Source organism: Rhincodon typus, chromosome 20 (assembly GCF_021869965.1).
Source record: "Rhincodon typus isolate 14 chromosome 20, sRhiTyp1.1, whole genome shotgun sequence".
In the NCBI taxonomy this organism is placed as follows: Eukaryota; Metazoa; Chordata; class Chondrichthyes; order Orectolobiformes; family Rhincodontidae; genus Rhincodon; species Rhincodon typus.
In genome coordinates this window covers 12,067,895-12,092,408 of record NC_063351.1, presented here as the reverse complement: position 1 = coordinate 12,092,408, position 24,514 = coordinate 12,067,895, and the positions used below count along the sequence as shown (strand labels likewise).

Here is a 24,514-nt window from a genome sequence, read left to right as displayed (position 1 = left end):
ATTGAAGTTCAGTTTTTGTCAGGATCATAGGGCTTCAGTAAGTGAAGCCTAATCACTGACCTCTGCACCCAGCGTATCATCCTCTGCCACTTCCGCCACCTACAATCCGACCCCACGACCAAAGATATATTTCCCTCCCCATCCCTATCTGTCTTCCATAGGGACTGGTCTCTCCGCGACTCCCTCGTCTGCGCCACACTCGCCATACCACACCCGGCACCTTTTCCTGCAACCGTAGGAAGTGCTACACCTGCCCCTACACCTCCCCCCTCACCACCATCCATGGCACCAAACAAACCTTCCACATCAGACAGGGGTTCACCTGCACATCTGCTAATGTGGTCTATCGTATCCGCTGCTCCTGATGTGGCCTCCTCTACATCGGGGAGACCAAGCGGAGGCTCGGAGACTGCTTTGTAGAGCACCTGCGCACTGTTCGCGGTAATCAACAACACCTTCCGGTTGCGAATCATTTCAACTCCCCCTCCGACTCCCTGGGCCTCCTCCAGTGCCACAATGACACCACCCACAAACTGGAGGAGCAGCACCTCATATTCTGTTTTGGGAGAATACAGCCTGATGGCCTGAACATGGAATTCACCAGTTTTAAAATCTCCCTACCCCTGGCCTGATCCAAGTCCAACCCTCCCTCTCATCCTCGCCTTCTTGACCTGACACAACCTGTCCATCTTCTTTCCCACCTATCCACCCCACCCTTCCCACTGACCAGTCTCCACTACCCCCCACTTGCATCCACCTATTACCGTCCCACCCTCCTCCCTCTTTATTTCCCAGCTCCCTTCCCCTTCCCCAGTCCTGATGAAGGGTGTAATCCTGAAGCGTCAACTTTCCTGCTCCTCTGATGCTGCCCGACCTGCTGTGTTCCTCCAGCTCCACACTGTTTTGAGCCAGATCAATAGATGACATTATCAGACCTTCACCTTGAATTTCTTGTTTAAATGAACTTCAAGCCACACTATACAATTTTGATCATTTTACAAACAAAGTCAGAAATTGCTGGAGAAACTCAGTCGGTCTGGCAGTATCCGTGGAGAGAAAAACGGAATTAACATCTCAAGTCCTGTGACCCTTCTTCGGAACTAGAAGCGATTAGGAAAAGGTGGTGTGACGACTGGGGTGTGAAAAGGAGTGGGGAGGCAGGTGGAGATGGAACCCGGACAGAGAGAAAATACAGGGTGAGCAAAGAAAGGAGTTGTTGGCTGGAAGTCAGGAAAGAAGAGAAGCTGAATTGGCAATAATGCAGAGTAGGAGTTAACTGTGTTGAAAGCAGCCCATGTCATGATGGTACCTGGGTGTGGGGCTAAGCAATACCCATTTCACATTGTGTCAGATTGAAAGGTACAACAAAATTTATTTTGAGCATATTTCTTCTAAAATTAAACTTCAGATTACATTTTATTAGCGTAATTCTGAAAAGTCAATTTAAAAATAGCATAAATTCAAAAGTCTAAGATAATTGTTGGAAGCAGGAAATGGTAATTGTATCTGATAAAAGATTGTACATACTTGGTACAAAGGTGGCTCCTTCGAATGTGGGTGAAAGCCTTTCTTTCGGCAGGAGGACACTTCCTGTACCCCTGCAAGAGTCAGGCGGAAGGCTCCAGTTCTAGAAAACATCAGAAGTTGATCATTAGTTTTTACCGATTATACCCAAAGCCGAATAAACCATACTCATCTGTGCATTGGACACTACCAACACAAATCAAAAGTCAAGTTTATACAAATTCCAGAAGTGAAATTTAAAAATTAGAGGTACATATAATCCCATCAGCAGGATTACTGGATATGTACAAGGTTATATCTGCAATTGTATTCACTGCTGCTTCCTAAGGAACATGGGTGGGACAATCCCAGACTAATTTGTGATGATAGTTACCTGTTCATCCTTGACTGATGCACAGTGAAAATCAATAAACCAGAGGAATAACACATCTAATAAATCATCTCATTTGTTTATGGTCAATGTTATTAGAAAAAGCCGCAGTCGAGTTCATTTTCTTTATGAGAGAGAACATACAGCTCAATGTGAGAACACAGCAACTCCACCTCCTTGTGCAGTCTATGGGAGCTTGAAATGGGAGCTTGGGAATAGTGAATGGCCAGGGAAACTTCAAAGGACACCTGTAATCATCTGTTCTTCACAGGCATTACTTGGATTAATTCGGAATGATCAACATTATGGTCAGGATTACTTGTGCCATGATTTGTAATCGACATAGTTGTCATTGTATGTGCTATGTGGTGCAGTCTTTAATCTGGAATTGGTGAGTGCCTGATTAATAAAGCAATTGCTCTGAAGGGCCTCAGATCACAACGTGTTTAGCACGCTTGCCTTCATTTCTCAGACCTTTGACTACAGGAGCTGGGACGTCATGTTGAGGTTGTACATGACCTTGGTGAGGCCTCTTCTGGAGTACTGTGTGCAGTTCTGGTCGCCCTGTTATAGGAAGGATATTATTAAACTGGAGAGGGTTCAGAAAAGATTTACCAGCATGTTGCCGGGAATGGAGGGCTTACGATATAAAAATAAACTGAAAATGCTGGAACTTTTTCCACTGATGTATAGGAGGTTGAGAGGTAACCTTATTGAGGTTTATAAAATCATGAGGGACATAATTAAGATGACTGACAAGGGTCTTTTCCCTGAGGTGGGGAAGGTCCAAACTAGAGGGCATATTCTTAAGGTGAGGGGAGAAAAAGGACATGAGGGACAACATTTTTTTTTTTTTTTTTTTTTTTTTTTTTTACACAGAGAGTGGTTCGTGTGTGGAATGAACTGTCAGCGGAAGTGGTGGATACAGGTACAGTTCCAACGTTTAAAAGACATTTGGACAAGTACATGAATAGGAAAGGTTTGGAAGGATATGGGCCAAATGCAGTCAGGTGGGACGAGTTTAGTTTGGGAACATGGTTGGCATGGACTAGTTGGACTGAAGGGTCTGTTTCCGTGCGGTATGACTCTACTCAGTGCACTCTGGGCATGCTGGCAGCCATTTCTCATTTCCATTGCACATTCCCAATCAGATGGAGACGAAAGGCAGCAGAGTGAGTGGCCTAAGGTCAGGTTATGGCTCCGTTTGTTACTCTTGGTGCCCCACCAACCTTCGTCTCCCTTTCTGCGTTGCACTCCCTAACCAATCTCAACGCCCACCCTTTCATGTTGAGTAGCTGCCCTTCACAGTAATCGTGATCTCTGCATTCCAACTTGCCTTCCCCAACAGTGGTGCCTGATAAACCCCTTGACTTCTGGTGCACAGATTCCCCTCTCATCAAGACTGACTGTGGTCCTTTCCCCTGACTGACTTCGAACAATAGTATCCACTGCTGACCAACCAGATCCCTGACTGATTTCTATGCAGCTCCCTGATTGATTTACCGCTCAACCCCATATTGGTTCAACTATAGGGAGGCGATGGCCTAGTGGTATTATCGCTGGACTATTAATCCAGAGCCCCAGATGATGTTCTGGGTACACAGGTTCGAATCCCTTCAGGGCAGATGGTGGAATTTGAATCCAATAAAATATCTGGAATTAAGAATCTAATGATGACCATGAATCCATTGCCGATTGTCGGGAAAAGCCCACGTGGTTCACTAATGCCCTTTAAGGAAGGAAACTGCCATCCTTACCTGGTCTGGCCTACATGTGACTCCAGACCCGCAGCAATGTGGTTGACTCTTAACTGCCCTCTGGGCAATTAGGGATGGGCAATAAATGCTGCCTAGCCAGCGACGCCCTCATCTCATAATGAATAAATAAATGAATAAAGAGAATTCCAGACTCCAAACACATTCTGTATAAAAAACCTTGCCCGTTATGTTTCCTTTGAACTTTCCCCCCCTCACCTTAAATGCATGCCCCTCTAGTTTTGGGGCAGAACGGTGGCTCAGTGGTTAGCACTGCAGCCTCACAGCGCCAGGGACTCGGGTTCGATTCCACTCTCGGGCAACTGTCTGTGTGGAGTTTGCACATTCTCCCCGTGTCTGCGTGGGTTTCATCTGGGTGCTCCGGTTTCCTCCCACAGTCCAAAGATGTGCAGGGTAGGTGGATTGGACATACTAAATTCCCCATTGTGTTCAGGGATGTGTAAATTAGATGGGTTATAGAGGGATGAGTTTGGGTGGGATGCTCCGAGGGTCAGTGTGAACTGGTTGGGCCGAAGGGCCTGTTTCCACACTGTAGGGGTTCTATGATGATAGGAACCTGCAGAACTGACCATGGCTCCTCCCAGGACTATAATTAGATGGATCCCTAGATCATGATTGCAACATGCAGCTGACTAACAATGACCATGCCCTGGATGGAGATCAGATGCTGTCCTTGACAGAATTTGGTGGGATCCCTAACTGACCACTGTCCCCCTTGATGGGCCAAGGACAATTTAGCACCTTAGACATTGAGACAGTCATTTGGTTGGTGCACATGCAGTGTGTTTGCCTCATAAGCTGCTGGCACGTGGTACAGGTACGAGACTGGCATATCATGGTGCCGTTCAGCGAGATGTCCATCCCCTTGACTGATCACTGCTGACAAACCTGACAAAGCTGCCTGGCTGACTGTGTTGAAAGCTAACGCAAGACAGAACCACAGTTTGCCTGTAAGTTCTGAATGGAATGACAATGCGCAAAAAGGCAGGATATGGTAAGACAGAGATGCTGTGACTGTTCAAGTAAGTGCAAAGTTAGTGACTGTTACAGTAGCAAGCTAAGGGCCCTGAGGTACACCTTCTTCTGATGCATGTGATCAGTGGCTGACCTGCATACCTTGCAACCTAGTAGGAGCATTGCAATGTAAGGTGTCAGTGAGCTCCAATTTGCAGTAGTGAAGTGCTGAACTGTATCATAAGTTGATCCAAGATGTGCCATAATGACAAGGCTGGTACTTTACCATTGCCAATTTCCTTGGATGGAAGATGCACACTGCCCATGACACATGCCCTGCAATGTTGGGCAATGCTAGCCAAGGCAAAAGCATGGAAAAGACGCCAGTTAGGAATTAGCGCCATCTAGCTTCTTGCTAATGACTTGGCATTTCTATGCAGGCTGCATAGAAATGAGGCAACTTTAGGTAATAATGAGATGTTAATGCACAGCAATAAGATGTGCATCTTGCTGTTAAAACTTGCTGTGGAAAATCTGACATCTTGTTTTCCGGATGTCAAGAATATAATATTCATTCTCATTGTATTTTCCAACTGTTGGGCCATTGCACATGTTGTTCAGAGTCTGAGAAAATTTAGCCCAGTGTTTCTACTTGTGAGAAAAAGCAAAAGTACAGACCGTCAACATAAGATGTTCAGCAATAAAAACAAAAAGGGATTCAGAAGAAGCCCTTCTTGGCTCAGAGAGTGGTGAGAATTGGGAACTCACTACCAAAAGGAGCAGCCAAGGCAAAAAGATGCATGTAGGACAAAGATGGAACATCGACGGGAGAAAAGACAGCATTTCGTTGATAGAGTGTTATGAGGAGGAGTACGAGAGAGATTTTGATTTAGGGGTACTGCTGGAGAATTGCAAATATTATACACCTAGATGAAAGCCCAACAACTACAGCCCGGTCAATTTAATCTCAGTGGTGGAAAAGTTTTTAGAAACTGTATTCCGGGACAAAATTAATACCATAGAATATGCAAACAACTGAAGAAAGCCAACATTGGTTTGTTAGTGTCAAATCATCATCAGCTACCTTGCTTGAGATTTTTGATTAGGTAACAGAGAAGGTTGATGTGGGTAACACTACTGACGTGGCATACATAGACTCCTCAAGAAAAAGCATTTAATAAAGTACTGCAGAACAGTTATGTGATAAATGACAGATCTCATGGAACAAAAGGAACAGTGGCAATATGAATACAAAATTGGCTAAGAGACAGGCAACAGAGAATAATTTTTAATGAAACAATCAAAAATAGAAATTGCTGGAGAAACTCAGCAGGTCCAGCAGCACCTGTGAAGAGAAAAGTGGTTGTTAAGGATGGTTTTCAGACTGGAAGGTGGTTGGGCTTGGCAGGGCTGGGTGTTAGGACCCCGTTCATCCTGATCTATATTAATGGCCGACACCTTGGTGTACAGAAAATGGTTTCAAAGTTTTGTATTATCTACAAATTTACAACTACTGTGCGCCACAAGGAGAATATTGTAGAATTTCATTTACACGCTGGTGGAACAGGCAGACAAATTATTCAGGGAAGAGTGAAGTGACTCATTTTGATCAAAAGAACGAGGAAAGAGAACCTTAAATAAAGGGTGCATTTCTAATGACGGTGCAAGAACTGAGGGAGCTGGGGTGTATATGTACACAAATCATTGAAGGCAGCAGGACAAAGTTAAACAAGTGGCTAAGAAGGAATATTTCTTTCCTGGATTTTATAGATTGGAGCATAGAGAACAAAAGCAAGGAAGCAATGTTGAACCTGTGGAAAACACTAGCTCGATCTCATCTAGGACAGTGTGTCAAATCCTTGGAAGTACCTTTAGGAAGGACATGAAGGTATTAGAAAGGGTGCAGAAAAGATCCACAAGAATGATTCCAGGGATAAGAAACTTCATTTCTATAGAAAGGTTGGAGACTATTCTCCTTGGAAAAGGGAAGGAAGGTTGAGTGGGAGATTTGGTAGAGGTATTAAAAATCATAAGGGGCCTGGAGCAATGCTCTCGCTAAGCTGCTTTGCCACATAGCCACTCGGAGACCTGTGGAGGTCACTTCCACACAATGATCTTGGAGGTCTGCCCAGCGAAAAAAGTAAGAGGGTAAACTTAGGTCAGGGTGGAGTAAATACGGAGTAAATATTCCCACCCATGGATAGATTGAGAACCAAAGGGCACAGACTTAAGGCTTCATGTAAAAGAACCAATGGCGAACTGAGGAAAACCTTCACACAGTAGGAGGAAGGCTCTGCCTTAGAGTATGGAGGACTCAGGCTCCATTGGGACTTTCCAAAAGGGAAATCAATCATAATCTGAAGAGAGAAAGGTCTGCAAGATTACCCGAAAAGGCAAAGCAGCGGCATTAGTTAAATTGCTCCTTCAGAGGCCAATCACAAACAGATTTGAATGGCTGAATGGCCTCAATGTATACCGTAACCATTAATTGATTCTATGAGTCTCAAGTGGAACATAAAGACTGGATGGGCTTAAGGGACTGCTTCTATACTGTATATTCAATAAATATCATTTTAAGAAACCTTCCTGACCTAGTATTTCTAGACCATGCAGAGGCTAGTGATGATAGGAAATGAATGAAGTCGTCATCATTATTTCAATGGGAGTCATGACCTTGAGTTTGACGAAGATCTGATTGACCTGTGAAAACATGCTAGCAATTGCCTATCTGTACACTTGGCCAAAAAGACTGAAAAACACTAAAATCAAGTAGCTACAGGAAATCAAGATATGCAAGTTAAGGGTGATTTCACAAATCCTCATTACTGATAGGAGTTTTGGCTGCTGAACGGTACAGCTCAGAAATCTAAAGCCTATGCACGATTTTTCAATTCTATTAGTAAGTTATGATTAAGAGTTATCACTTTTATATAGTGCCTTCCATTATGTCAGGATGTTGCACAAAGCCCTTCTGAAACTGCACTGTAACACACGAAATGCTGCAACCATTGGTACACAGCAAGATCCCATATGTGGCAATTTGATAGGGTGAAACAATCTGTTTTAGTGATGTTAGTTGAAGGATAAATAATGCCCAGAACAGTGAGCCAACTTCCCCTGTCCTTTGTCTAAATAAAGACATGGATGCTTTACATCCAGCTAAGAGGTAGGGCAGGACCTTGGTTTCACATCATTCAAACATTCCCAACTGAGAAGAGTCTCTTTAGCACTGTACTGGAGTGTCAAACTAGAAGGTGCACTCTTATCACTGGAATGCGACTTAAACCATAACCTTTGGCTCAGAAACAAAAGTGCTACAAATAAGTCACAGCTGACACAGGGCAGCACAACCCAAATTTGCAATATGTGCTTCGTGCACACAAGGCACCCAGGGGACAGCACCAGGTCAGACCCTTTGTTAATTCAGGCCTTTCCAAACCATTCCAGTGGGTCCCCAAATTATAAATTCAGAAACTATTAGATTCTGATTAGCCAAGTAAAACCAGGGGGACCAACATGTTCATGGCCTTACACACAGCAGGAACACAGCAATTCATACTTGCTTGCTTTTTGAAAAACAAAACCAACTTACTCATTGTGTTTAGGAGCACACACAATTGCAATGGACTCAGGCAGCATCAGCTGGTAAGAGCAGTGAGTATGAAGATCGACACTTGACAGAAATGCAGTCTGTGTTGGATGAGTCTGTAAAGAGATGGCTTTTTGAAAAATCCTCCTTTAATGCAAATGTCATACACAAACATTTTGTGAGTTTAATCAATAATTGTGCATCTTTTCTCCTTCTAAGCAATTATAAATCTTGATCAGGAAGATAGGAAAATGCTTCCTGTGACTACCTCTTCCAACAAAAATCAGTACATTGGGTTGGTGCACCAAGAGATACACTTGTTCCCTGACAAACAGAAGTCATGAGGTGCCTCATAGAAGACAGCCGAGATTACATACAGAGATTCTTCCATCATAGGTTTTTCTTAATTCTATCAATGAATAACCCAGGCAACATACTATCTAGTGAAGTTCAAGCATGTACCTCAAAGATTTACAGACAGAAACCCTAAGGGTGAGAACCCCATCATCTGGAAAATCCTGTCAGCTTGGAGGGAGAAGACTAGCCAGCTCATTTGTTTCTTTCTGCAACCTTCCTATTGCTCCACACCTTCCAATGTCTATCGATTCTTCCCTTAAATGATCCAACACACTCTTCCTGTGGCAGAGTGGCGCATGCTCAAACCACTTTGCAAAAACTCAATTTCAAAGCCTTCTCTTACGTTTTTTGCACCAGTAAAAATAATTTGAGAATCTCAAGTATCTCCTTCAGATGATAGTACTTCATCTTAGCACAATCCTGGTGAACCTTCAAGGGTTGGGGCCCCTGCTTTTTTCTGACTGACATAAACGATTTGGAGACGTATTGAGGGCACAATCTCCAAATTTGCAGACGATACCAAGCCTCAGAGAATAGTGAATTGTGAGGATGGCGCTTGGTGACTTTAGAGGGGCACTGGCCAGTAGGCTAAATGGATACATAACCGGCAGATGAGTTTCAATGCAGAGAAATGTGAGGCAATGCATTTTGGCAGAAGAAATGTGGAAAGGCAATACAGGCTCAATGTTACAACTTTGAAGGGAATACAAGAGCAGAAGGACCTCAGGGTTCGAGATCATAATTCTCTGAAGGTGGCCAGTTGAAATAGTTGACAAAAAATCCAAAGAACTGTGTATGCTGGAAATCAGAGACAAAAAAACAGAGCTGCTGGAAAAACTCAGAGGTCTGGACACATCTGTGAAGAGAAAGCAGAGTCAATGTTTCAGGTTCAGTGACCCTTCTTCAGAACTGAAGTTGAAACAGTTGTCAAAGGTTATAGGATTTTTGGGTTTATAAATATGGGCATAGAGTAAAAAAGCAAGGAAGTGATGCTACACCTCGACAAACCATTGGTCAGACTACATTTGGTGTACTGTGTTCAGTTTGGGGTACCTTGTTTAAGGAAAGGTGTTAAAGCCCTGAAGAGAGTGCAAAGGAAATTTACTGGAATAATACCAAAAATGAGGTAGATACAAGGAAAGATTAGAGAGACTGGGATTATTCTCCTTGGAGCATAGAAGATTGAGAGGGGACCTTATTGTGTTCAAAATGATGAACAATTTTGACAGGGTAAAGAAGGATACCCAAAACAGAATATGAGTTGGTATGTCAGTAACTAGGGGTCACAGTTTAACGACTGCTAGTGAGAGAGCTAGGAGTGACATGAGGAGAACCTTCTTTACCTACAGAGTTGTTAGGATTTGGAATGTGTTGTCTGGTGGAGGAGATTCTACAGAAGGTTTCAAGAGAGCTGGATATACATTTGAAAGTGATAAATTTAGATAGCTATGGAGATAGGGCTGGAGAATGTGTCTAGCTGAGTATCCCTTTCGGGAGCTGGAACAGACAAATGGGGCAACTGCCTCTTTCTGTAGTGTAAAATTCTAAGATTCTATGATTCCTGGCAACATAGCTAAGCCAAGGAATGGTTATTTTCCTCTCTCAGCAACCTATCACCCTGCACTTCCCCTTCCTTTCTAACCTTATCTCTACCATCCACATCTTCTATCCTCCTCCCTCTCTCCCTCATTCACACACCATGTTAGCCTCTCCAAACACACTATCATCTTGACATACCTAACCTGCATTACTTCCAATAGTCACCACAAAAAAAAACCTTAGTCAACCTATTAGGACGTGCATTTGAACAACAGATCAGAGATCCTGTTTCATTATACTGCTCCAAGTGTTAAAAACCCAGTGTGCACAACAATTATAACCAGGACTTGTATGGTGGCCTCTTGCTGCAGTTAATTCCGATGCTGAGCCCCCTTAAATTATGTGTAATTAATTCATACTTTTTTAGCGCAAGACAAGTGTATAGGTACTTTTTTATTCATTCATGTGATGTGGACATCACTGGCTGGCCAGCATTTGTTGTCCATCACTAGTTGCCTTTCAGAAGGTGGTGGTGAGCTGCCGTCTTAAACCGCTGCAGTCCATGTGCTGTAGGTAGACCCACAATGCCGTTAGGGAGCGAACGGCAGGATTTTGACCCAGCAACAATAAAGGAATGGTGATATATTTTCAAGTCAGGATAACGAGGGTAACTTTAAGCCGATAGTGTTCCCATGTGTCTGCTGCCTCGTCCTTCTAGATGGAAGTGGTTCTGGGTTTGAAAGGTACTTTTTAAGGAGCCTTGGTGAATTTCTGCAGTGCTTCTTGTAGGTAGTGCACACTACTACTGAGTGTTGGTGATGGAGGGAGTGGATGCTTGTGGATGTGGTGGAAATGAAGTGGGCTGCTTTGTCCTGGACAGGAATCAAGCTTCTTCAGTGTTTTTAAGAGCTGCACCCATCCAGCCAAGTAGGGAGTATTCCAATACACTCCTGACTTGTGCCTTGTAGATGGTGAACAGGCTTTGGGGAGTCAGGAGGCGAGTTATTCACTGCCGTATTCCTAGCTTCTGACCTGCTCTTGTAGCCACTGTAGTTATGTGACTTGTTCAGTATAGTTTCTGGTCAATGGTAGCCCCACGGATGTTGATAGTGAGGGATTCAGTAATGTTAATACCATTGAATGTCAAGGGACAATGGTTAGGTTCTGTCTTAATGAAGCTGATCATTGTTCAGCATTTCTGTGCCGCAAATGTTACTCACCACTTTTCAGACCAAGCCTGGATCCTCTCCAGGTCTATGCCTTGCTCAATAAGGGCATGAACTGTTTCATAACGAACATGATTTTTTAAAAATTCCCTTTCAGTGTTGTTACAGCAGAAATTTGCTAATATATTTGTTTTAGACAAACAGTTTAAACATATATAAATTAGTATCTCACAGTGCTTCAATTCTTTGAAAAATATGGTGCCTTCCTCACAGCATCAGAATATTCATGTCATTAACTTACATGGATCCAGCCCAGAGTGATGAGGCCGTGCTGGTCCTGAATAGTAAACAGTTCTTCTTCATTCTCTGTGTCACAATAATCTGGTCCTCCAGACTGTTTGGGTATTATCACATGTGTAATTATGAACTTATCATGTGTCTATAAAAAGAGAATGACAAGAGAATCATAAGCAGCAGTACTAAAAGGCTGATCTCATTGCTTTGGATACTCTCATAAATGGTCTTCCACCTAAAGAAAAAGCAACACTAGATTATATAAAGAAAATGAAAGGGGATCTGCTAGCAAAAGTCAAACTGCTAGGAAAAGGACTACCTCGGAGTAACAAATCAGGTGGAAAGCAAAAACAGTTGTGCTTCAACAGTTACAATCATCCATTGTCTTTATTTTGATATAAAGTGGGGGTCTATCCTTCTTAATGGATGTGACTGGAATCGGTGTTTTGAAGCACTAAGTCTGCTAAAGGAAAAACAAACTTGATGCAAGTATTAAAATCTGATAACTATCAATGAATATTGATATAAAGGCACGTGGGCAAAGTAGTGAATTTGCATTCAGGATTAATCATTACAAACACTAGGTCAAACATTCCTACAACTATTTCCATTCCTGAGGGCACATATCCCAGAGACAACAGAAAGGTAATAAGGCCAGTGCCCAAAAAGATAAGATCCTCCACCCCATCTCAGTACCATTATTAAACTCCTTTTAGAGAACAGAATCAGGATACAAACTGCTGACAAAGATTTAAAGATGACAATATTTATGTCATGGAATATGCTGAAAGATTCCCAGAATACAAATAGAAGAAAGTAAGGCAGAGCATTAGAAGAAAATAAAATTTAGTTACACTAATCATAAATCAGCACTGCAGATCCTCAGTCAGGCTCTCTGACTAACATCCCTGACCTGTCTCTTGGATTTTAACCTCTAATCCAACTCTCATCCCTAAAGCAGAATTAGAGATTTACCAAAGAGCTCATTGTTGGGCTAAAGAAGCCGTAGAGGGTATAGAATCCCTTCAGTTTGGGAACAAGTCATCCAGCTCATCAAGTCCACACTGACTCCCTGAATATTATTCCACCCAGTCCCACTCCCTTACCCTATATTCTCCATTGCTAATCCACCTAGTCTGCACATCCCTGGGCACTATGGGCAATTTAGCATGGCCAATCCACCTCACCTGCACATCTTTGGACTGCAGGAGGTAACCGGAGCACCCGAAGGAAACCCACGCAGACACAGGGAGCATGTGCAAACTCCACACAGACAGTCGCCCAAGAGTGGAATCAAATCCAGGTACCTGGTGCCGTGAAGCAGCATTGCTAACCACTGAGCCACTATGCTGCAAGTCTAGCAGTGGAAATATTACTATCCAGACAGACATTTCTGCCCTTGAATTCAAAATCTTCCACTACTTTTTGTTTATACTAAATAATATTTGTTGCTAGTTAATTGAAAGAGAATTGCATCCATATAGTATCGTTGCCAACCCAGAGACACCCCTAACTGCTTTATAGGAAACATAATACCCTTGAGGTGTAGTCAATGCCATAGTGTAAGAAATGGGGCAGCTGATTAGCATGCAGCAAGATCCTACAAACAACAATTAAATAAATAAACCAGACGAGCTGTTTTTGGTGTTAAAAAAAACAGCACATTGGCACAAAATCCAACCTCCCACCCCACTGGATGGCTCAATGCACCTCATAGCCAATGAAGTGATTTTTAACTGTAGTTACCGTTGTGTCGAGACACAGCAGCCAATCGAAGTACAGTGCACTCCCCACAAACAGGAACATGATAATGACCAGTTCATATGGTTCCCTGTGATGTTAACAGAGGGATAGATATTGACCAGGACAACTTGCCCAGCTCTTCTTTATAACAGTGCTCTGGAATATTTGATGTCCAACATGTTTAAGAGATGGAGCCTTGGTTTGATATCTCATTTGGAAAACAGCACCTACAACAGCACAGCACTTACTTCCCTGAAGGGGAAGTATTATACTTCGGTCAGGTCTTCTTTGAGTAGCATCAGGGATCTTTTATGTTCATCTGAGAAACCAAGTGAGACCTTGGTTTAAGATGCCATTCAAAAGACAGCATTCTCTGGCAATGCTGCACTCCCTCAGTACTGTGAAGTACCAACCTAGAATATTCTGAAGTGGAGCCTTAGAAATGAAAATCATAGCACAGAGCCATGAATGATACTATAAATAGAGCAGAACAACATAAATATAATAAAACAAAGAATTGCAGATGATGAAGATCTGAAACAAAACAGAAATTGCCAGAGAAACTCAGTCAGCGTGGCAGCATCTATGGACAGAAAGCAGTGTTAATGTTTCAAGTCCAGTGATTCTTCATCAGAATTATGCTCCCTTCACATCTCCACAATAGGTTAGAGGAGGGGATTCCTCCATCTGTCCATGTGTAGGAAGCACTGGCCACATGCAGTTATTACATTCGTAAGCAAGATAAGAGATATAAACATTAGACAGGGTCAGGATTACCAAAATATAGCTCAAAGCCGTGAAACTTTCCGTCTGGTGTTTATACTTATTTTGCCATGAAATACACAGCCCATTTTGACAAATATAATGGAAGTCATGCACTAAATGGGACAACCTGTAGAGCACAAGAGCAGGAAGCAGAGGACTTGGCTGCTGACAAAGATTAACATGGTTTTTTTTAATATTTGGGCAGTTTATACAGTGAAGCAAAATAAAACCTCAACCAAACAAGACTGTCACTGCAAGACCCATTGCTGATAATTAAAACTAACTCCAGAACTGGTAGAAAGAAGGGAACATGAAAATGATTCTTTTCCTCTGAGGCTTACCAGCTTTCCGCTAAGAATTCCACAGGTTTCTACTCCTCGCGCTGTATTAGTCTCAGCCTGCATCAAAAATCTTTGGCAAAGATTTTTCGGAAGGACAATATGTTGAAGACCATCGACACTCTGCCCTGTAAAACATAGTTAAGTAGAAATTAGTTATGTACCTGATCACTACCAATGATATAGAGAACATCTTAGAAGTTTAATTTGCAGCAGTAACATGAAATTAATTTTATTTGAACCAGTTTATAGTAGCTTCACCAATGCTACACCATGTACAGCACTAACATTCAGTCTGTGCAATTAGAGTTCAGACGTGTGGACATTATTGTTAAGTGTTCAGCACACACTGCCCTCAGGGTCGAGCCAGAGTGCTGCCTCAAAAATGGTCAAAATTCTACTGATTTCATCAGCTCCATAATTACAGGGGTCAGTTAGCTGGTTTACAACGCAATGATGCCAACAGTGTGGGTTCAATTCCTGCACTGGCTGAGGTTACCATGAAGGGCACTCCTTCTCAAACTCACTCTGTGAGAGGATCTCTGGTTAAACCACCAGCAAAGATCATGGTAGATCTCTGTGTGACTTCCATTTACCTGCCTGGCTTTCTATACCCCTGCCTAACAATAATCTATCAGACCGGATCACCCCTTTGTTTAAGCACCCAATGGTAATGTCAGGATGCATGTAAGCTATTTAAGAGATAATGGTTAATTATAAGCCTTTTAAATTTGCAATCTAAGTTTAAAACCTAATTGTTAAATGTCAGATCATCAACTGTGGTAGACACTGGAGTATAATCCCAATGTTTGTACTTCTTTTAAAATTCTAACTAATTTTCACCAGTGTTAGTTTGGCTGTTTGGTAGCACTCTCACTCGGAGTCAGAAATTTATGAATTCAAGTCTCACTCCAAATACTTAAGTACGTAAACTAGACTGACATTTCAGTTAATATTCTTGCAAGAGAACAACAAACTAAGGCTCCCGAACGTGCCCCCAAAAGGACATAGTACATCTCATGTGACTGTGTTTCAAAGGAAAGCAGGAAATCTTTCCCTAGTGTGATACTTATCCCTCAATCAACATGACTACTGTAGATCATCTCACCAAAGTGGCAGATAATTTAAAGGTTACACTAAGTGGAGAGAGAAGAAATGGTCAGGAAGCTAACAGATAATGAAACCTTACTAAGCTGAAAGTCTATAAGTTAGGTCCAGATGGTCTGCATCCTAGGTTTCTAAATGAAGCAAAGAATAGAGATAGCAGAGACATAGTTATATTAATTAGTTCTCTATGGATGCTGGGGTAGTGCCAATGGATTGGAGGATTGCTAATGTATTCTTCAAGAAATGAAAGAAGAATGTACTGCAAAACAGCAAACTAATCAGTCTAAGACTTAGCATCACAGAAGATTTTAGAAACTATTATCAGTGGAAAAATAAATTTTCATTTGGAAAGGCATGAGTTAATTAATGAGAGCCAGCATTGATTTGTTCAAGGGAAATTGACTTTGACTAATTGGATATTCCGCGCAGTTGCAATCTCACGCAGAGTACGTGCTTTCATTCTAGCAATTCTCCTGTCATGGAGAATGATGGGAAGCAGACAAACTGTTCTCCACAACACAACCCCCGGAACCGCAACCCCCTGCCAATTTACACAGCAATGTGCTGCTGTGTTTGGACTGTGAACAGGCAACAATGACAGTCAGCCATTTTGACAGTTGCTGACATAGGATGACAAATGGGTACAGGTCAGATGGCAAGTAAGATGTCAAGTGCGATAAGGTGCCAAGAGGTAGCTGCCAGGTAAGTAGAATACTGTGGGCATAGGGTAATATTAGAGAGGCTAGAATCCCAAGCTGGTAGTGAATAGAGTGCATAGGGTGCCATGGGTAGAATGCCAAGAAGATAGGAGGAAGGGTACAATGGGGTAGAGGCATGGTGAGTAGGCTGCAAGGTGGGAAGTGAAGCAGTGGTTAGATGGGTTAGTGTGGGTGGGCGTTATTGGGTCTGCGGTGAGACTGGGAAGGTTGGGCATCGGGTTCTGGGAGGGTGTCAGGGTCAGTGGTCAAGGAGAGGGAAGGCTGGGTGCTCGGGGTGGGGGAGGGGAAAGCAGGGGAAATGGGAGGAGGTGCTATTTCCGGTGGGGGATGCAGGTGGTGAATGGGTCTGGAGCAGGAGAAGGAAGTTGTTGATGTGTCCGTGAAAGGGGTGAGATGGGACTGCAGTCTGGAGCAGGGGGAAAGGGTTTGGGACTGCAGTCTGGAGCAGGGGGAAAGGGTTTGGGACCATGATCATTGAACATCAGACAGATTCAAGGAGATTAACAACCTAATACTGGTCCTGTCTTCTTCTTATCTGCTAAATACTTACGAGCAGAGGAGCTCTGTGGTTTTAGGGACCGGTCCACTGGAGGACACCATCCTGGTTGGGCATCACTTGACACATGGCTGGAAGCATTTACCGCTTGCCATACAGACACAGGAGGCTCGGTCTGTTCACATGCTGCCGCAGTGCAGGTTAACGTCCCCCCATCACTCTGTTCCGACATTCTCAGCTTCAGCTCTTTCTGTCTCTCCTTCAGAAAATCCTGTCTCTTCAGCTGCTCTTCAAAGAAATGAAACTGTTGCACTTCCAACTGCTGCTGCCGAATCCTAGCCACACGTAATTTTTCTTCTTCAATCAACTTATTATGTTGCTGTCTTTCGGAATCACTGTCTTTGACTTTGCTCTGCGAAAATCAAACAGGCATTTGTTCCTTTAAAATAAAAGTGACAGAACAGTCCAGCAGAATGAAGAACTGCATTTACGGTTAACTCCGTACAATTGTCTATTAAACAACTGCAAATATAAGGTACTCATGATTATTTCATCTTCTGATAGGAGAGATTTAATCTAACATAGCTTAACATCTGCACAGATTTGTGTACCCTCCAACTGTATGTAGTCAATGATGCTATAAGAAAGAAATATGTGCTTTAAATGTCATTGTCACAACAATAGCAGAGCGAGTACGGGACTTTTACAGAACACATCTCAAAACGGAATAGAATTGAAAATCTGAGTAGCACACTGCGCTGTGCCCCTTTAAGCCTGCGTTCAGAAAACAGCCAGAAACAGTCCAATATTTTACTTACGAGCCTCAAGTGGGTAACTCAGCACCAAAATTAATGTGCGTGCTCTTCCAATCACTATTTTTAGAAAGGTTAGAGGAAATATTTCAGTGTAGGGTTTCACCTTTCAAGTGATATTGGGGCCAGAATACAAGGTGGCACTGAATTGTACTTGACCCTGGACACAAAGATGAATTAAGTCATCAACTAGCATTAGATTGAAAAAGCCTCTTCATCTGGGCTGTTGACAGGTATTTAAACACTTGAGACATGATAGTCTACTGGATTAAGGCACAATTCAATGATTTATTAAGACACAGTGACACAATTTCTGGTCAGAGTTTGCTCCTGTCAGTTATTCAGGTCACAGATTGAAACTCAGTGGCCTCATTAGGATTCAAGAGGGCTCAGTGGCCTTGAGCTAATGCAGGGGAGAAATAATCCAGGAATCTTGTTCCTGATCATTACGCTGGTTAGACATTTGCGGATGAATAGGTATAGGGCAAGGGCAAGGTTAGATGGTTAGGTTCTGCTATTGTCTGTCACATGGAGATGAGTAAGTTAGAAAATGGTCTATCAAATCCAGCTCAGACAGGTGGAGTGACAGTCTGCTTCTTGTAAGGATATCACATAAAATAAGTTAAGGATACCTTTACCCAGTTTCTGATCATTGCCAGGAGCACCAAATTCAAGCTAATTGGCACTGTCGCTCTGGAAGCTCTGCGCCTCCCTGCACTGGGATTGGAGCTTGTTTGGTGCTCTTACTAAGTGCCTAAAATTGGAACAGTTCACTACACTTTCAGTTTCTTTTTGCTGAGTAAGTTTCAAATTCGGCTGGTGAATCATAGTGAATACCCTCTGCATGAAATACCAGAGTGGTTTCTGTGGTTTAGGGACGCATACTGCAGGATAAATGTGCACTTACAGAAAAGTAAATTCACTGGGAGGGAAGGATGAATCACGCATATGATTCTTGTCAACTGTCCTAGTATGAATCCAAACTCAAGTATATTTGTTGCAGTTTTGAGAGGCAATTTTGTTTGGACACGTGGATATTTTGACCTTGATTATGTTAACAACTAAACATTAATTAATTGAAGAGCAAATTGGCCAAACTGTGCTTCCAGCAGGGAGCAGTGGTCAAATGTCAATTAGAGAATAAATCAGTGCCAAGGCATTATAAGCCTGGCTATCCGCTGTTTTTGATCACAGCATCCTAAAGGGAATACGAAAAGACTTGTTTTTGTGTACAGGCAGTCCCCGGGGTGCGAATGGGTTGCGTTCCTGAGTCCATTTGCAAGTCCAGTTGTATGCAAGTGGAATCACAATGCATAACAAGACAATATAGCCGTTCAGAAATACAGCAAATGTTTATATGTTGAATCTTTAAAACTGCACCCTGGTATGGGATAACAAGGTGCAGAGCTTGATGAACACAGCAGGCCAAGCAGCATCAGTATGGGATCACATTCATAAATATGAGTGTTCACAAGTCAAACATTCATAATCTCCTGGAGTACCTTTCACAGTTTCAGAGCTACGCACTTACAGCCAATTTCTACACAGAGAGGATTCGAGAACAGCAATAAAATAAATGGCCAGATAATTTGTGTTAAGTGTTGGTTGAGGGTTAATTGTTGATTAGGTGACTAGGAGAAATTCGCCATAAGAGCCAGCGGCAGAATGCCTCAGCTGGTGAGGCAATAGGATGATGTCACCACCCAAATTCGTGAGGCCTACAGATTCAGCCTTTGATGTAATCTGAACAGGCCAACAAGCAACACACAGCATACATTAGATTTTATGAGATGAGCTTCCCACTATGGATCTTCCCCTACACAATGGTGGCCAGCAACCATGGCCATTTTTCATTTCAGATTTTGTTTAGAGCTGATGAATGATGGAACGGTCTTGTTGGGCTGAATGACCTACTCCAGGTCCTACTTTCCATGCTTTCAATCATCTTTTTCAAGAGTTAAAAAGAGGCTGCCTTGAAATGGAGGGCCTTGTATTGGCTGTGAGCTTCCAGAGCCTGCGTGCCGTTCCTCATTGGATGCAGAGTGTGTTCTCTGTCTGCCAATTGACCAATCCAGCAAAAACACATGTCATGTGACAGCACCTGGTAACCTATAGGGTTTCATCAATATCAGGGCCCAAAATGTGAAATGATAAAAAGACAGAAAAACAGGACCTGGAGAAGGCCAATCAGATCATTGAGCCTGCTTCACCATTCAAATATGGTCGTAGGTAATCCTCTTTCTAAACACCACACTACCACTCTCTTCCCATACCACTTGACATCTTTAGTTTGTAGTAATCTATCTTAGTTATTAAAAATATTCAGTGATTCAGCCTCCATAGAATTATTGCGGTAGAGAATTCCACAGGTTCATCCGCTAAGTGAAGAAATTTCTCCACATCTCAGTCCTAAATGGTCTACCCTGTATTCTCTGACTTTGAACCGTGTTCTAGACTGCTCTCCGCCAAGAGAAACATGAACCATGTATCCAATCTTTCCAGCTCTGTCAGAATATTATACATTTCAATGAGGCCCACCTCTCAGTCTTCCAAACTCCAGTCAACCCAATCTCTCCGCATGTGACAATCTGCCATTCCAGGAATCAGTCTAGTGAACCTTAGCTGCACTCACTCAATGACAAGTATGCATTTAAAGGTGAGAGGGGTAAAGTCAAAAGAGATTTGAGGAGCAAGTTTTTTTTTAACACAGAGAGTGGTAGCAATCTGGAACACTTCGCCAGGGCTGGTGGTGGAGGCAGAGGCAGAGGCAGATACAATAGGGGTGTTTTAGGGACTTTTAGATAAGCATATGAACATGCAAGGAATGGAGGGATATGGTCCAAGGGCAGGCAAAAGTGATTAGTCTAATTTGGAGTCATGTTCAGCACAATATTGTGGGCCGAATGGCCTGTTCCTGTGCTGTACTGTTCTATGCTCTATGTTTTAAGTGCATCCTTTTTTAGGTAAGGAAACGAAAACTGCACATGATACTTCAGGTGTATGGTTTCATCAAGGCACAGTGCAGCTATAGTAACTCTTCTTTGTTCCTGGACTCAAATCCTTTTGTAATAAAGGTCGACATAATTATTTGCCTTTCTAACTTGTTACACCAGCATGCTTACGTTCAGTGACTGGTGTACAAGGACACCGAGATCCCTTTAAGAATCACCATCTCTCAATCTATGACCATTCAGTTAATACAGTCCCATTTTCTTTTCCTTGCTGCAGTGGATAATGTCACATGTATCCACGTTATACTGAATCTACCGTCCATTTGCCCACTCACTCAACTTGTCTCAATTGCCTCAAAGCCTCTTTACATCCTCTGCAACCTCACCATCCCACTTAGTTGTGTGTCATCAGCAAACTTGGAAATATTATGTTTGATTCCCCCATCCATATACATTCTGAAAAGCTAGGCTCAAGCAATGATCCCTGCGGTACCCCACTAGTCACTGCCTTCCACTCCAAGAATGACCCATTTAAATGTGCGCTCTGTTTCATGTCTGCTAACCAATTCTCCATCCATACCAGTATATTACCCCCGATCCCTATGCCTACAGGCTGGAGCAGTAGACAGAATTAATGCAAAACTCAACTCTTCTCAACTTAGAACCTATGTAGGCAAAAATCAAAATCAACCAATTAAGATGCCCTTTATAATTAGTGACAGGGTAATGTGAGGTTAAAGGGTGGTACATGGAGGGGAAGAGTTGGAATGAGTTGGCACTAGGTTGTATAGGAGCTATAAAGGGCCAAGGGTGGGTACAGGTGCAAAGTTGCAATGAAGGATGGGGGAAGGACCTGGGGCTACAGGAGAGTGTGGGGGGGTCTTGAGGGTGGGTACAAAGCATTAGGAGGCAGAATTAGGATGGGGCATGGGGAGCGAGGGTGAAACAGTCAGTGGATTAAACTCTGTAAATGTTGAACACTGCATTGCAGCCTTTAGCTTGGCTTTTTGCTTAGCCCACATCCGCACCAGGCATCCTCTTCAGGATTTCCTGGATCACTCGCCCCCAGCTTCCCGCCCAGGCCAAACCCATCGCGCCAAAGTTCAGGCAGCCATTTTGAACAGGCAGGTTCACACAGCCAGGAATTTTCCTGTCTCTGCACACCTGACCCAGAAACAAAAATTGGGGCCACAGTTATTTTAAGAGATGGTATCTAATTTTAGTTGATGTGGTAGAATAGGGAAGACTGCTAATGAGCAAATAAATACATTTAGCACAAAAGAAAATAAAGTTATTAACATTACCTGGGAAGACAGATATTCTTGGTATTCTGCACTATATTTGGCAATAAGCTGTGTCTTCAAATCATCTGCTCTTGGAAATGCAACTTCTTTCAATTTCTTGAGTTAAAAGAGAAATTAATTGACAATATAGTAAAACTGTAAAAAAAAATGTAATCCCTCATTACAGACGCAGAGCGACAAACATAAACCAGGTCAGCTGGTCAATGATGTCGCTTATCCAGCAAGGACAAATTCCACTAGTTACTAGTCGTGGATCATTCTGTAGAAAGCCAATCAGCATGGTCCTACGCTGCCAATAAATATAGAGGTTATGCCGATTTGATTGATAGATTAGGTGAATAGGCAGAGCTATAGCAGATGGATTTTAATATAAGCAAGTGTGAGGTTATCTATTTCAGGATAGATCAGAGTAACTTTCGGACGGCATAATGTTAACTACAATGAATGTTCAACTAGATTTGCAGGTTCAGATGCAAAGCTCTTTAAAATGCCACAGCCAGATCAGAAAACAGTCAAGAAGGCAAATGGAATGCTGGCCTTCATATGTCAAGGGATGGAATACAGAGATGCAGACGTTACACTGCAGTTATACAAAATCCTGCTTAGACCCTACTGAGAGTACTGTGAGCAGATCTGGGCACTACACCTTAGGAAGGATGTATTGGCACTGGAGGGAGTTCAACACAAGTTTACAAGGATGATACCTGGACTTCAGGGGTTAAGTTGTGAGGAGAGATTAGACAATTTAGGCTATTATTCTCTAGAATTTAGAAGGCTAAGAAGTGATCTAATTGAGATTTTCAGGATATAAAGACAGGGTAGATAAAGATAAACCACTTCCATTGGTTGAAGATTCTAGAATCGGGGGCGAAGTCCAAGAATTAAGCCCAGGTCATTCAGCGGAGATGTTAGAAAACAAAGAGTAGTGGAGATTTGGAATTCTCTTCCACAAACAGCAGTGGATGCGAAGTCAACTGTTAAATTTAAATTTGAGATAGATGATTTTTTTATGAAGGAAGGGTATTAAGGCATATGGGCCCAAGGCAGGTACATGGAGTTAGGCCGCAGATCAGCCATGATCTCAATGAATGACAGAACAGGCTCAAAGGGCTGAATGGCCTACTCCTGTTCCTAAGGAATGGAAGGTGGACTGACAGGACGAAGGGAATGGGGACCGACCAGGGATGGGATGAAAAGGACTGGAACGTGTAGCTGCAGGTGCCCACTCCAAGAGCTGAAGTGATGCTCTGGGCGTGCTGTCTGTTAGATGCCTGTTAAATATGGTGCCAGGATCTTTGACCCCACACCTCCCCTAATGGTGTGGGGGTGAGTTGACTTAACTGCCCATCCCCACCTCATGATTCTCTCTGCTCCTTCGGGATATACGTAGAAGGAGCTGAGAATGGGGTGATCGAGCCAGCAAAGCTGGGCCTTCTAAGTGACAAAGTGACACTCACTTCCACACCCTCCACTGAATAATTCATGTGTGTGGCTGAAGGTTCTGCCCTGACTGTGAAAATGTGTTGGCGATTTGAACTTTTCTTTCGAAGTAAACTCTGATGTGAGGCGACATGTGAGGAGAGATATATATTTCACAATCACAGTATCACTGCTTACTGATAGAGTAACATTAAAAATCAGGCTCACGAGCTACTTGAGGCTACGTTATACAAATACAGCATTCCTACTGGCTCCAACAATTAGAACTGAATCACTTAATTAAGGGAAAAGGGATAATATGCAAATTTTGCATCACCAGTGATTTTCTAACAAAGGAAGACTCACATTTCTATAGAACCACCTAAAACCTCAGAATGTGTACTAACATACTTTATACCCAATGGAGTACTTTTCAACTGTAGTCACTGTTGCAATGTAGGAAGCATAGCTGCTGTTCCATGTGCCGCAAGGTCCCACAAATGACAATACAATTATGACCAGATAAAGTGTTACAGGTATGAGCTAAAAGACAATTGTTGGCTTGGACACCAGAGTTAACTCCCTGGCGTTTTTAAGCAGGGGCAAGGGATCTCCTACATCGGGCAGGGGAGGCCTTGCTTTAAGAAAGAAGGCACTTCCGACAATGCAGTACTTCCTCAGTAACGCACTGGAATTTTGGAATAGACTTTGCGCTCAAATTCATGACAAGAGCTTGAAATCCATGTGTTCCAAGCCATTGAAGATACAGTACTGGAAATTGTGCTCATATAATTCCAGTATTACACCACTGAATTGCTCCCAACCAGAATGGCTAGGTTTGCTTCCTGACTTTAGCTCTGACATTCTGATGGGTCACCTCAATGATATTCATAATGCAGCTGAATTAACCTGCTGTGCCTTGATCAGCAGACTCTCTGAATTGGAAAGGGACTGATGGTGATGAGAAATCAGTGAAATAACATAGAATGAATGGAATACAGACAAAAATCGTAGAATCCCCACAGCGTGTAAGCAGGCCATTCAGCCCATTGAGTCTGCACTGACCCTCTGAGAAAGCTTCCCAACACGCCTCCCATCACTGTAACACTGCATTTCCCATAGCTAACCCACCTAGCCTGTACATCTCTGGACACAATGAGCAATTTAGCATGGCAATTCACCTAACCTGCACATCTTTGGACTGTGGGAGGAAACCAGAGCACACCCATGCAGACACAGGGAGAACATGCAAATTCCACACAGACAGTTGCCCAAGGGTGGAATCGAACCCG

General features: G+C 42.8%; 1 protein-coding gene across 3 annotated transcripts in view; it reads right to left on the bottom strand.

The window, feature by feature from the left end:
- stambpl1 (STAM binding protein-like 1) overlaps positions 1 to 24,514 on the bottom strand; it is a 51,742-nt gene that overhangs the window by 8,230 nt on the left and 18,998 nt on the right. For all 3 annotated transcript variants that reach the window (XM_048608680.1, XM_048608682.1, XM_048608681.1), the window contains exons 5-10: positions 21,804 to 21,899; positions 16,791 to 17,148; positions 14,418 to 14,542; positions 11,576 to 11,713; positions 8,216 to 8,328; positions 1,528 to 1,627 (exon numbers count right to left, since the gene is read on the bottom strand). In XM_048608680.1, coding sequence (XP_048464637.1) covers positions 1,528 to 1,627; positions 8,216 to 8,328; positions 11,576 to 11,713; positions 14,418 to 14,542; positions 16,791 to 17,148; positions 21,804 to 21,899 — 930 coding nt within the window. The remainder of the gene's footprint in view (positions 1 to 1,527; positions 1,628 to 8,215; positions 8,329 to 11,575; positions 11,714 to 14,417; positions 14,543 to 16,790; positions 17,149 to 21,803; positions 21,900 to 24,514) is intronic.